General features: G+C 41.4%; 1 protein-coding gene across 1 annotated transcript in view; it reads left to right on the top strand.

The window, feature by feature from the left end:
• Positions 1-12,045, top strand: part of Brdt (bromodomain testis associated) — a 57,851-nt gene that overhangs the window by 23,544 nt on the left and 22,262 nt on the right. The window contains exons 6-11 of the mRNA XM_036201594.1: positions 5,629-5,757; positions 6,627-6,815; positions 7,837-8,009; positions 8,140-8,420; positions 8,536-8,661; positions 8,729-8,920. Coding sequence (XP_036057487.1) covers positions 5,629-5,757; positions 6,627-6,815; positions 7,837-8,009; positions 8,140-8,420; positions 8,536-8,661; positions 8,729-8,920 — 1,090 coding nt within the window. The remainder of the gene's footprint in view (positions 1-5,628; positions 5,758-6,626; positions 6,816-7,836; positions 8,010-8,139; positions 8,421-8,535; positions 8,662-8,728; positions 8,921-12,045) is intronic.

Below are 12,045 nucleotides of genomic sequence, written 5' to 3'. Positions count from 1 at the left end.
ACAGTTATGTCTTAAAATAGTACTTTTTACTCTCTCTCATATGCAAACTCAGACCAGAGTTAAAGAGTACTATCTGGCCGGGTGGTGGTGGTAGTGCACACCTTTAATCCCAGCACTCAGGAGGCAGAGATAGGCGGAATTCTGTGAGTCTGAGGCCAGCCTGGTCCACAGAGTGAGTTTGGGGACAGCCAGGGCTACACAGAGAAACCCTGTCTGGAAAAACAGACAGACAAAACAATAGTCACATGTTGAGAGAAATAGGAGTTTGTAGTTATAGGGTGTTTCAAGTGAAGAAAGTAACTTGTAGAATGGATAGGAGGTAAAGAAAACAATTCAGAACAGGGCCTTTGTATGAACTTGTATGTAAGGAGGATGTGAGGGAAACCTGGATCTTAAGCTGCTGTAGAGACTCAAAGAAGTCATTAAACCTGAGTCACAGCCTTACATTAGGGTTTTGTGGTGTTTTCTCCAAGAACTGTGTACACATTGGTCAGAAGGCTGTTAGAGGACTCCAGGAACAGGAAGATATCAACTTTAATTCATCTCTGAAATCATTCTCAATTGTCACTGATGTGGTTAGAAAAAATGATGTTCTTGGGTATGGAGAGATGCCTCAGTGGTTAAAAGCACTTGCTGCTCTTGCAAAGGACCTGGGTTCAGTTCCAGGCAACAACATAGTGGTTTACAGCTGTCTTTAACTGTAGTTCCGGGAGGCCCAGTGCCTTCTTCTGGTCTCCTTGGACACAAGGCATGCACATGGTACACCAACATACATACAGGAAAGACAGCTATATACATAAATGAAGTATTAAAAGAAAATTAACCAGGCATGGTGGTGCACACCTTCAATCCTAACACTATCTATAATGTCTACTCTACATCCCACCCTCTTCATGCAGCTACCTGAACCTGTAACCATGTCCCTGTTACTCTTCAGACTGCTTTTAACATATTTTTATTGCTTTTATTGCTTACTGTAAAACATCCCAGCCAAGACAGTCTGGAAACACCGTTTCCCATCCATTTTGTCTTGAATGCCTCTTTCACTTTCTTTACTTGTAAACATTAGTTGATTATTTTCCAAGTGTAAAACTGGATAATATAGCACAGTGTTTGATATTTGTTTAAAAAAAAAAGAAGTAAATGTCCTCTCTCCCTTGCTCCCTCCTTCCTTTTTTTTTTTTTTTTTTTTTTTTTTTTTTGCTTTCTTGATGGCATATAAAGAAATGGGTTCCTGTGACACTTTTCTTTGTTCATTTGTTTGTTGAAACAGGGTTTCATGTAGCCTAGGCTGACCTCCAACTTATATAACTGAGAGGGACCTTGAACTCTTGAGCCTCCTGATTCTACCTCTCAAGAGCTGGGTTTACACACATGTACATCATGTTGGCTGTGATGTTTTCAGACATCATATGTATATCATATTTTGTTCTTACTTGCCATTCCATGGCTTCTGTTTATCCCTTTAACTCCTCTTTGCTTTCATACACTATACATTCCATTACCTTCTAGTGTTGCCTTCCTGTTCCTTTAGTTCCTTTCTACTTTCCAACTGTACATATGCACATAAATGAATACAAATTTAAATCTAGATTCCTCATGGAAGAGAAAACATTTGTCTTTCTGAGTCTGTCTTATTTTATTTAATATAATCTCCAGTTCTATTTCCCTATAAAATCTACAATTTCATCTCTCTTTAGAGCTAAATAAAATTCCGTTATGTGTGTGCCACATTTTCATCAGTCATCCATAGAAGACCATCTCAGGTGGTTCCACATCTTGTCTATCATGCACAGAATAGCAATAATGGTGAATGTGTGAGTGTCTGTGGGATGCTGGTGTAGAGTCCTTTGTGGATTTACTCACATGCTGGCCATGTTCTTTTTTGTTTTTTGAAGACACTCCATACTGACATCCAGAGAACCTATACCAATCTACATTTCTACCAGCAATGTATAAGAGTTGCTATTTCCCTGTATGTTTCCCAGCATGTGCTGTTTGTTTTCTTGATAATAGCCAGTCTGACTGGGATAAGATAGGAGATCCATGCAGTTTTAGTTTTACTTTCTCAGATGAATAAGGACATTGAACACTTTCAAATAATTATTGGCCATTTGGTTTTCTTGCTTTAAGAACTGTACATTAAATTCACTAGTCTGTTTGTTTTAGATGTTTTAAAGGTTGTGTTTTGCATGCATATGTGTGTGGGGAGACTATATAGATTCTAGCACTAACCCTATGTCCAGCGGCCTAGTGTGCGATTGGCCAAGGTTTTCTTCCATTCCATGGGGTGTCTTCACTCTGCTGGTGGCTTCCTTTGATTCATAGAGCTTTCTGATACGACATACTACAAATGACCCATTCTTGCTTTCATCTATTGAGCTGTTGGAGTAGTTTTTTCAGAATGCTTTTTATGGTTATAAAGGAAAACACATACGTGATTTTCTTTTCTGTGAGTTCATTATTGATGTGCTAGAAAAGCTACTGGTTTGTATGTCACTTTTGTGTCCTGATGCATTGCTTACAGTGTTGATGAGGCCTAGAGGTTTCTGAAAGAGTCTTGAGGGTCTTCTAAGTACAGGGGATCATGTCATCTACAAGTAGGGATGATCTGACCCTCACTTCCCTACTTGTACCTATCTCATTTACTTCTCTGCTCTTGCCGCTCTAGCTAAGATTCAAGTACTATGTTGAATAAGAATGAAAAGAGTGGGTTCCCTTGTCTCCTAATTTTATTGGAAATTCATTCGTTCCCCATGTAGTATAAAGCTGGTTGTAGGTCTGGTGTATCTTTGGGGGGGGAGGCTTGTTAGTTTGTTTTGTTTTTTTCAAGATAGGGTTTCTCTGTGTAGTTTTGGTGCCTGTCCTGGATCTTGCTCTGTAGACCAGGCTGGCCTCGAACTCACAGAGATTCACCTGCCTCTGCCTCCAGAGTGTGGGAATTAAAGGCGTGCGCACCACTACCACCCGGCTGGTCTGTTGTATCTTAAATGTTGGGTGTCATCCCTCTCTTCTTAGTCTTCTATGATTTTACCATAAAAGAATGTTGACCTTTGTCCAAGGCCTTCCTGTCTCCTGAGATGATCATATGGAGTCCTCACCCTTTTCACTTCCTGTCTCCTGAGATGATCATATGGAGTCACCTTTTCACTTCCTGTCTCCTGAGATGATCACATGGAGTCCTCACCTTTTCACTTCCTGTCTCTTGAGATGATCATATGGAGTCACCTTTTCACTTCCTGTCTCCTGAGATGATCATATGGAGTCCTCACCCTTTTCACTTCCTGTCTCCTGAGATGATCACATGGAGTCCTCACCTTTTCACTTCCTGTCTCCTGAGATGATCACATGGAGTCCTCACCCTTTCACTTCCTGTCTCCTGAGGTGATTATATGGAGACCTCACCCTTTCACTTCCTGTCTCCTGAGATGATCATATGGAGTCCTCACCTTTTTAACTTCCTGTCTCTTGAGATGATCATATGGAGTCACCTTTTCACTTCCTGTCTCCTGAGATGATCACATGGAGTCCTCACCCTTTTCACTTCCTGTCTCCTGAGATGATCACATGGAGTCCTCACCCCTTTCACTTTTTCCTGAGTCGCTGGCCTTCCTCTCCAGGTCTGTGATTGACTTCTTTCATTTGTTCCTGTTCTTGTGCCTTCCTCAAGGTCACTGATCATTTCACTAGTAAACTTTTGAAACTTTATGCAGTGTTTGACTCCCTTCAGTGTCTTTGAATTCAGCAGCTAAGGAAAGTTACACACTTTTTGGAGACATTACCTTGCTTTCTGCTGGTTTTATGAGAGTGTGTGTTTCTGTGTGTTGTGTTGTACATCTGTTTCTTTTATGTCTCTCGAGTTGAATTTTTTTTTAGAGAACAGTTGCCCTTTAGGGCTCGATTAATCCCCACACCACTAGGACAGGAGAAAACATGTGAAATATAGAAGTACAGTGAAAATTGATTAAAGATCACTAATATATCATTAATAGGCAGGAAACAAAAAATGGCAAAGCTAGTATACAGTTTGCTTAAAGTTAAAAATAGTAATTCAGTGTGAAACTGGCTAATGAATGAGGCTATGGGAGGGTAGAGAAAGAAGAAAGCAGGGGTAAAAGAGGGGAAGGGTGTTCTGAAGGAGAGAAGTGGGAAAAATACTCAATAGCAAGAAAATAAGTAACGGTTACATCCAAGTTGTTTTTAATCAGGTAAGATCAGTCCTACTAGAGCATAATAGGAAAGAGAGAGGGGAGAGGTAGCATATTTTTAAAAGGTAACAAAATTAGATAATTGTTTGAAAATAAATTTAAAAATGAAGGCTTGTCCTAAAAATTAAAGCCATAGGGATAGAGGGCTTAGCAGGTAAACTTGTAACCTGAGTTTGACTCCTGGGACACGCCCAGAAGAGGGGAAGCTGACTCAGGCAGGCAGACTGTCCTCTGACTTGCCACAAAAGATTCATCGCACACGTGCGTGTGCAGGTGGTGAGAGGCAAACCAGGACGTGTTGGCTTCTCTCCTGACTGTTGGAAATTGGAGATGGCTAATGGTATCCAGGGACAGGTCAGCTGACTTTGTGGATCTACATCAGACTCATGTGTTCTGTCCATCAGCGTGTCCCTCACCTTAAGTGTCTTCCTGTCTTTGTATATAGGGGTCTCCACTGCCAAAGTGAACACTGTAGTCTGTGGACTGGGCACGCTGTCCTACTCTCTGGAAACTCCCTAGTTCCTGGTCCATGGGGTGGTTAGTGTTCTGATCCAAGAGTTTCTTCCAAGTGCACTGAGAGAAGGCAAAGCAACCAGTGCTGAGATCCTCAAAGACAGGCCTGCCTCTATTTTCAAAATGCACAAGCATTAGTCACCTGCTAGAGGGATATGGCTGCAGATACCAGATTTGTCCACTGTAGCTGCAGAGTTCTTGGATCAGATACATGGACCTCATGGCAGACAGGTGGCTCCACAGGTTCATCTACTCATTGGCCTCAGGCTCAGGGTATCAGCTCCAGTTATTTTTTAGCTGATAGGGACCTAAGAAGGCACTATCATTCTCTATACTTCACCGCCAAGTCACGTCTCCTGCTGCTGCACTCTTAGTATACTGTCCACCTGTTGTCCATGATTGCTTCCTAGACTTGTGGACAGATTGAATTTAGGCTCTAATGGGACCTAGACCTCTGAGCCAAGGGATTTCTCTCCCACAGCTGACCCTGCTTGCCTAAAAGGTCACTGTCTCAGCAGGGCCACAGTTAGATCTGAGGCTTGTGAGAACTGTGGGGAGAACTGCCTGGCATCTTTCTTAATTCTGGATGTGGCTTCTGCATCCTCTTCCCTACCCAGGGAACCATAGTTTGTATTTGCCTTGGCTTCTTTTTGGTCATCTGTTTCTCCAGTGTTCAGCCACCTTATCATTCCGTTTTTGGTTTTTGAAAGTTCTTCCCCTCTTTGGAATGAAATCTAGTTTTTTATTCTCCTGACACTCACAGAGGGAAACTGCTAGTTCACCATCTTATCTGGAAGTTGAAAGTATTTTCTCTGTGTTATTTTTCTGCATCTCCCTGTATGTCTACATTATTTCATGTGAATTGACTTTAGTTGTTTGTGAATCCTTCTCATTTTTTCTTAAATAGGGGAAAATGGACAACCAAGAATATAAGGATGCATATGAATTTGCTGCAGATGTCAGGTTAATGTTCATGAATTGCTACAAATATAATCCTCCAGATCACGAAGTCGTGGCAATGGCTAGAACACTTCAGGTGAGGCTTCATTCCCGGAGAGTGCTTTCCTCTGAGCATAAGCTATATTTTCTGAACCACATCCAGAGACAAAGGATACCTCTGTCCTTCAATAGTACTAAATCCTTTACAAATGACTTATTAAACTGCGGAGGATTATTCTTTGAGTTATAACCTTTAGTAGCACATTTTTTTTTAATGAAGTTGCCTACTTTTCAGAAGAAATAGATGAATGGTTAGTGAGAGAGGACAGTCGGTTCCTTATAGTGTCAACTGAGCACCCATCCTGCTTTAGAAAAGGCCCTAGTCTCGAGTCTCTGAAAGGTAGAATATATATGACATGCTTACCTTAACTACCCAGCCCTTGAACAAAGTTTCCCTAGAGAATGTGAGCAGTTGATACTGCTGAGAAGTGAGGGAATTCGCTGAGACAGACACATAGACAAAAACGTCATCTTACATGTCTTCTGGTGTCTTAAAGAAGTCTGCCCTAGATACATCAGTGTATGGACTCTTTTTTTGGTGTATTTTTTGTTTTGTTTTGTTTTGTTTTGTCAAGACAAGGTTTCTCTGTGTAGCTTTGTGCCTTTCCTGGATCTCGCTCTGTAGCCCAGCTGGCTTTGAACTCACAGAGATCCACCTGCCTCTGCCTCCTGAGTGCTGGGATTAAAGACATGCGCCACTACTGCCCAGCCAGTGTGTGTACTTTAAAACATTCTTGTTGCACTAAATCAGAAATGGAGAAAAACAAACCAGGTGGCCCATGTCTACAATCCCAGCACTCTAGAGGTGGGCAGGAGGATTTCGAGTTCCAGGCTAGCCTGAACATGGTGAAACTCTGTCTCAAAATAAACCAAAAAAATGTGAACAGGCTAATTTTTCCATTATAGGATGTTTTTGAAATGCATTTTGCCAAGATTCCCGACGAACCTGTTGAGTATATGCATGCCTATCACCTTTCAACAAACAATGCAAAAGCCCTCAGCAGAGAAAGCAGCAGCGAGGCCTCCTCGGGAGACTACTCTTCTGAAGACTCTGAGGATGAAAGAGTGCAGCATCTCGCCAAGCTTCAGGAGCAGGTGGCCGAATATGACGCAAGTGTTGATGGTACCTGAGCTGCAGTCAGTGATGCAATCCTTGTAGACGTAAAGCTGTGACATATTATCTATAGCCTTAGTTATGTTTTTGGCATATTTGCCATGTTAAATATTTCCTACTCAAATATCTATATGCTCTTCAGTTCTAGAGCCATACCTCTTTCTCCCCCTCTTTGAAACTATCTTGTGTACCCTGGCTTGTCATGAGCTTTTGATCCTTCTGCCTCTACCTCTCAGTGCTGGAACATGTATGCACCATGATGCCTGGGGTTCTCTACAATCCTGTTGTTTACATTCCTAGTCTGAACAGGTGATTCTTACTGATATCTTAGGGTATAATGTGGGACCTTTTATAAATGAGATCCTTTGCTACTTTCTGTGATAAAACTAGTTTTTTTCTGAGGTCATGCCTGAAGACTGGGACTGGAGAGATGGCTTGGCAGTTCCAAGCCCTGGCTGTTCTTCCAGAGGACCTGAGTTCAGTTCTCAGCACCTGTGTCAGGCTACTCACAGCTACCTGTAATTCCAACTCCAAAGGGATCCAATGCCTCTGGCCTCCATAGGCACTGGCATATATGTGACCCCACACACAATTATTTTTAAAAAAATCTTTTGAAAGAAAGCCAACACCTAGATATGTTAACTGTTCTTGGGCTGTATTAGTTTTATCGCCATGCTATTTACTTATTTGTAATTTTGGATTCAAATGCAGGACCTCGCACAGCTAGGCAGGTGCTGTGTTACTGAGCTGTTTCCAGCCTCCTGTACCAGTTTTAGAGGATACGTTTTTTAGGTTGAGCATGAAATAGTGTTTGAAGTTTTGTGAACACCTTTCAAACAAAACACTGGACTTCTAAAATGAAGCAAAATCCTGAAGGAAATACAACATGAAATGAATTTCACAAAGGCTGGGCATGACTTTGGAGTACCATATCTTTCTAGTGTCTTTAATGATTTAGATCCATGAATGCTTAAAGGTTTTTGTTTGTTTTTCCTTTCCCAGCTTAATGCGGTTCATCAGCAGCTACAAGTTCTGTCCCAAGTTCCCTTACGTAAGCTAAAGAGAAAGAATGAGAAGTCTAAAAGGGCGCTGAAAAGAAAAAAGGTTAACAACAGAGATGAAAATCCAAAGAAAAAGCCCAAGCAAATGAAACAAAGGGAAAAGCCCAAGAGCAAGTATGTTTGACAGGAATCGATTTTGCTAGAAGGGTAGCAGTTTATTTTGAGCCTATGCGAACCCCCTGGGTTCCATCCCCCTCCCTAGATTAATTGATTAAGATGAAACGAATGTTTAATTTTGTTACAGTCAACCAAAAAAGAAGAAGCCACTTTTGAAATCTGAAGATGAAGACAATGCAAAGCCCATGAACTATGATGAGAAAAGGCAGCTGAGTCTGGACATAAACAAACTTCCTGGGGAGAAGCTTGGACGCATAGTTCATATAATACAGTCAAGGGAGCCTTCCTTGAGAAACTCCAACCCAGACGAGATCGAGATCGACTTCGAGACTCTGAAGGCATCAACACTCAGAGAGCTGGAGAAGTATGTCCTCGCCTGTCTGCGAAAGAGGTCGCTGAAGCCCCATGGTAGGCCCCGCCCCTCACCACCTCACCCCGCCCCACCAGGCCCCGCCCCGCCCCAGCCCCGCCCTACCCGCCGCCAGGCCCCGCCCCACGCTCACTGTTGCTGCTCCTCTCACAGCGAAGAAGGTCGTCAGGTCCAAAGAAGAGCTCCATTCCCAGAAAAAGCTGGAGCTGGAGAGGCGGTTGCTGGACGTCAACAATCAGCTGAATTGTAGGAAACGGCAAACAAAACGTCCAGCAAAAGGTAGGTGGCGGTTTCTCAGTGCCCTCCCGTGACCTCTGACCGGTGGTAACGCTCCCCTGTTTTGCAGCGGAGAAACCGCAGCCTCCGCCGCCCCCGCCGCCGCCCCCGCCGCCCCCGGAGCTGGTGAGCGGGTCCCGCCTGAGCGACAGCAGCAGTAGCAGTAGCAGCAGCAGCAGCAGCAGCAGCAGCAGCAGCAGCTCGGGGTCCGCAAGCAGCAGCAGCGACTCGAGCTCCTCCGACAGCAGCGATTCGGAACCAGGTTAGCTGGCCCCTAGGCGCCCGCCGCGGTCGGGGGAGTGACCTGTCCCTGTAGAGTCGGGAGAATATTTAGAAGGAGGACCTGTGCTTTGGGTGCCATGATCCTTACTAAAACGCGTCAGACGCATTACACTTTCTTTAAAAGAGATACTGTAAGAAAGGAAACGTCCTAGATCTGTACAGGACGTGACTGGCAGGTCTGTCATGCCAAGGTGGCTTACTTCCGGCAGGGTGGTCTCCTAGGAAATGTACTAGATTTAAAAGCAGAGTGCTGCTTTAGTACTTCCTTTTAGGTACTGAAAACGTTACTTGGGACACCTCAGTGTGCTCCCAATGCACTTCGGGTCACTCTAATGCTGTAAAGTACGTCCTGTTTGGACACCACTTTCTGAGTTGAACTGTCATTTTGAATTAAGAATTCACTCATCCCAAAATTTGTAGAGCGTATTTTTTCATTTTATCTGTTTCTTAACTATAGAATATTAGCTTTCATCTATAGGAAAAATAGATGAACGTACTATATTCTCTTGTCCAGCTTGTCAGTTGTGTTGAACCAAGTCGCTCATATTTTGTTTGTTTTCCACGACTAGTTACGTAGCTGGCTTGTGATCACTGCTCACTCTACCAAGATGCTGGCTTGACAGTGCTGTGCTATTTTAACCAAACAGCAAGTGCAGAATACAGGGCACTTTCTTCCCTAAAGTTTGCTTTATTGTAAATGAGATGTTTCTTGTGAGGTTCAGTCCTCCTTTTTAGTTAAAAAGAACCCTACGGAAACCCTAGCTGGAGAAGTTGCTGCCTTTTGCAAAGACATGCTTTCTGTAGTCTGCAGTCAGGGTCTGCTGGCTTGCAGGAACTCTCTTCCTTTGGTTCTGTTTTGTTTGCTTTTCTGTGGAGCTAGCTGCTTCTGCATTTGGTTTCCATATTTCTGAGTACACAGTGGTAAACAATTTTGTAAAATTCAAGAGATTTTTTACTTTGGTTAGAATTTGTCATTCTAATACATTTTAAAAATCATTTAGAACTCTCATTAGGAGGTATTTCCTATATTTGACTCTGAGCATAAAACAATACTGGAAAAAAATCCAAGTTGCATTTAGTATTTTAAATTGTAACAATTTACAATTGTAATTTCATCAAATAAGGCATTTGTGACCTAATAAGTTACAGCACTTTGTCTTTTTTTTTTGTAGGATAAAACTATTATTCTATTAGTTTGAATTAACTATAAAAATTCAATAGATATTTTGAGTGTTAGAAAAATACTACATATAGTTTTTCGATGTAGTACTTTAATATTTAGAATACCTTCTTTCCTCCCTTTTTCCTGTTTTTGCCGGGCTCACTATGTAGCCTGACCTCGCTTTCTAGAGCAGATTGGACTTGATCTCAGCAATCCTGCCTCTGCCTCCTAAATACTGTGATTACAGATGTGCTGTACCACACCAACTCTTAACAGAATTTCCTAGTATGTTACTTGATGAGAAGAAAATGTTTATCACCAGCTATATGTTCTTAAAATGGTGCAATATTTTTTCTAACTTTTTAACAGAGAACAGCTCATCCTTAGAATTCTAATCTTAAAACATTGCTGAATTTGTGTTTTATGACCGGCATTCATGGTTGATGTCATGTTTCTCAAAGAGTTTTTGTTTTGTCCTGTGGTGTACTAAGCATAAAATAATACTGGAAAAATCCAAGTTGCATTTATGACCCCAAGTAGTGGAGTCATAGTCCTGCACTTGTAGACTGACCTAGAAACTTTAACTATGTATATTATTATAAAATAAAAGCAATAAAATAAATTAAATTAAAATACACCCCCCAACACTTGGTGCTGGAGATTGAACTCAGCTCTTACATACCAGGCAAGCAATTTAAATACTGAGCTGTATGTATGTACCTCAACTCCATTTTTTAATTTAATTTCAGACCATCTTATGAATCGTGTGACTTGTTACTTTGAAATCTGTTTGTCTTCTCACGGGGTACTGTAAATTGTCTTTTGCTGTTGCTGGAGATGGAATCTCACTATGTAGCCCAGGATAGACTCACACTCTTGTTATTCCTCTTACAGCCTCCTGAGTGCTGGGATCACAGACATGTGTTGCTACACCTGGCTCTTGAAATTTTAATTCTTTTTGAATATACAATCTATCTACTTTATTGAGAGAAAGCCCTATTTAAGTGTATTATAAATTTCAAAGTCTAAAGTGGGAAGAAATTGCATCTTTGCTTTCAATAAGCAAATAAAGAATAGAATCTTTTAATACTTTAATACTAATATGATTATTTAATGCTGATACTAAATACTTTAAAATGGCATAAGGCTTCTTAATTGCTAGTGTGTAAACTAAGAACATTTTTACTTCCCAGAGAATAACAATAAAATTTTTTAAGCAGGATTGTGAATTGTAGCGAAAAAAGAAAAAAAAAATAAGGCAGACCACATTAATGCAATATTTTTGTAAAAATAATCAAAGCACCTCTGTTCTTGATTGAGGTAGCAGGTCTCAAACACTAGATGACAGACATGTTGCCAACTTTCATTGTTTGGTGGAAATAGGTGATTTACCTCCCCAAAGGTGAAAGTCGGGTGTATTGACAAAACATCTGTTCAAAGTCAAGCTAGGCGTGGTGGTATGCACTTGTAATCCCAGCACTCAGGAGGTTGAGGCAGGTGTGCTGAGTTCAAGGCCAGTGTGGACTAGTAATGAGACCTTGTCTCAAAAAAAATTAACCGAAAATATCAGTAAGATTTTATATGATTTGTTTAGAATGGTTACTGATGAATGTCCTGATCCTGAGAGTCTAGGGCATAGAAGCAACTTTGCTGAAGGCTTTGGTGGCATCCATACTTTCTTAGTAAGCTAATCCTTACTTTTTAATTTATCTACCTTTTAATACTTGTCATACTGGATTTTTAAGATTTTACTAGCATATGTTAATTATACTTAATAATGGGTTTATTATGACATTTTCATACATGTGTGTATTTTGATTATACTCACCACCACTTTCTTGTGTCCCTCTCCTGCTCCTGCTTATCCCCTTCCTCTTCCCAATTGTCCCTTCTATGTGTGCATGTGCATGAGTGTGTGTGTCATGTGCATGAGTGTGTGTGTT

Source organism: Onychomys torridus, chromosome 10 (genome assembly GCF_903995425.1).
Source record: "Onychomys torridus chromosome 10, mOncTor1.1, whole genome shotgun sequence".
In the NCBI taxonomy this organism is placed as follows: Eukaryota; Metazoa; Chordata; class Mammalia; order Rodentia; family Cricetidae; genus Onychomys; species Onychomys torridus.
This window is presented reverse-complemented; position numbering and strand designations above follow the sequence as displayed.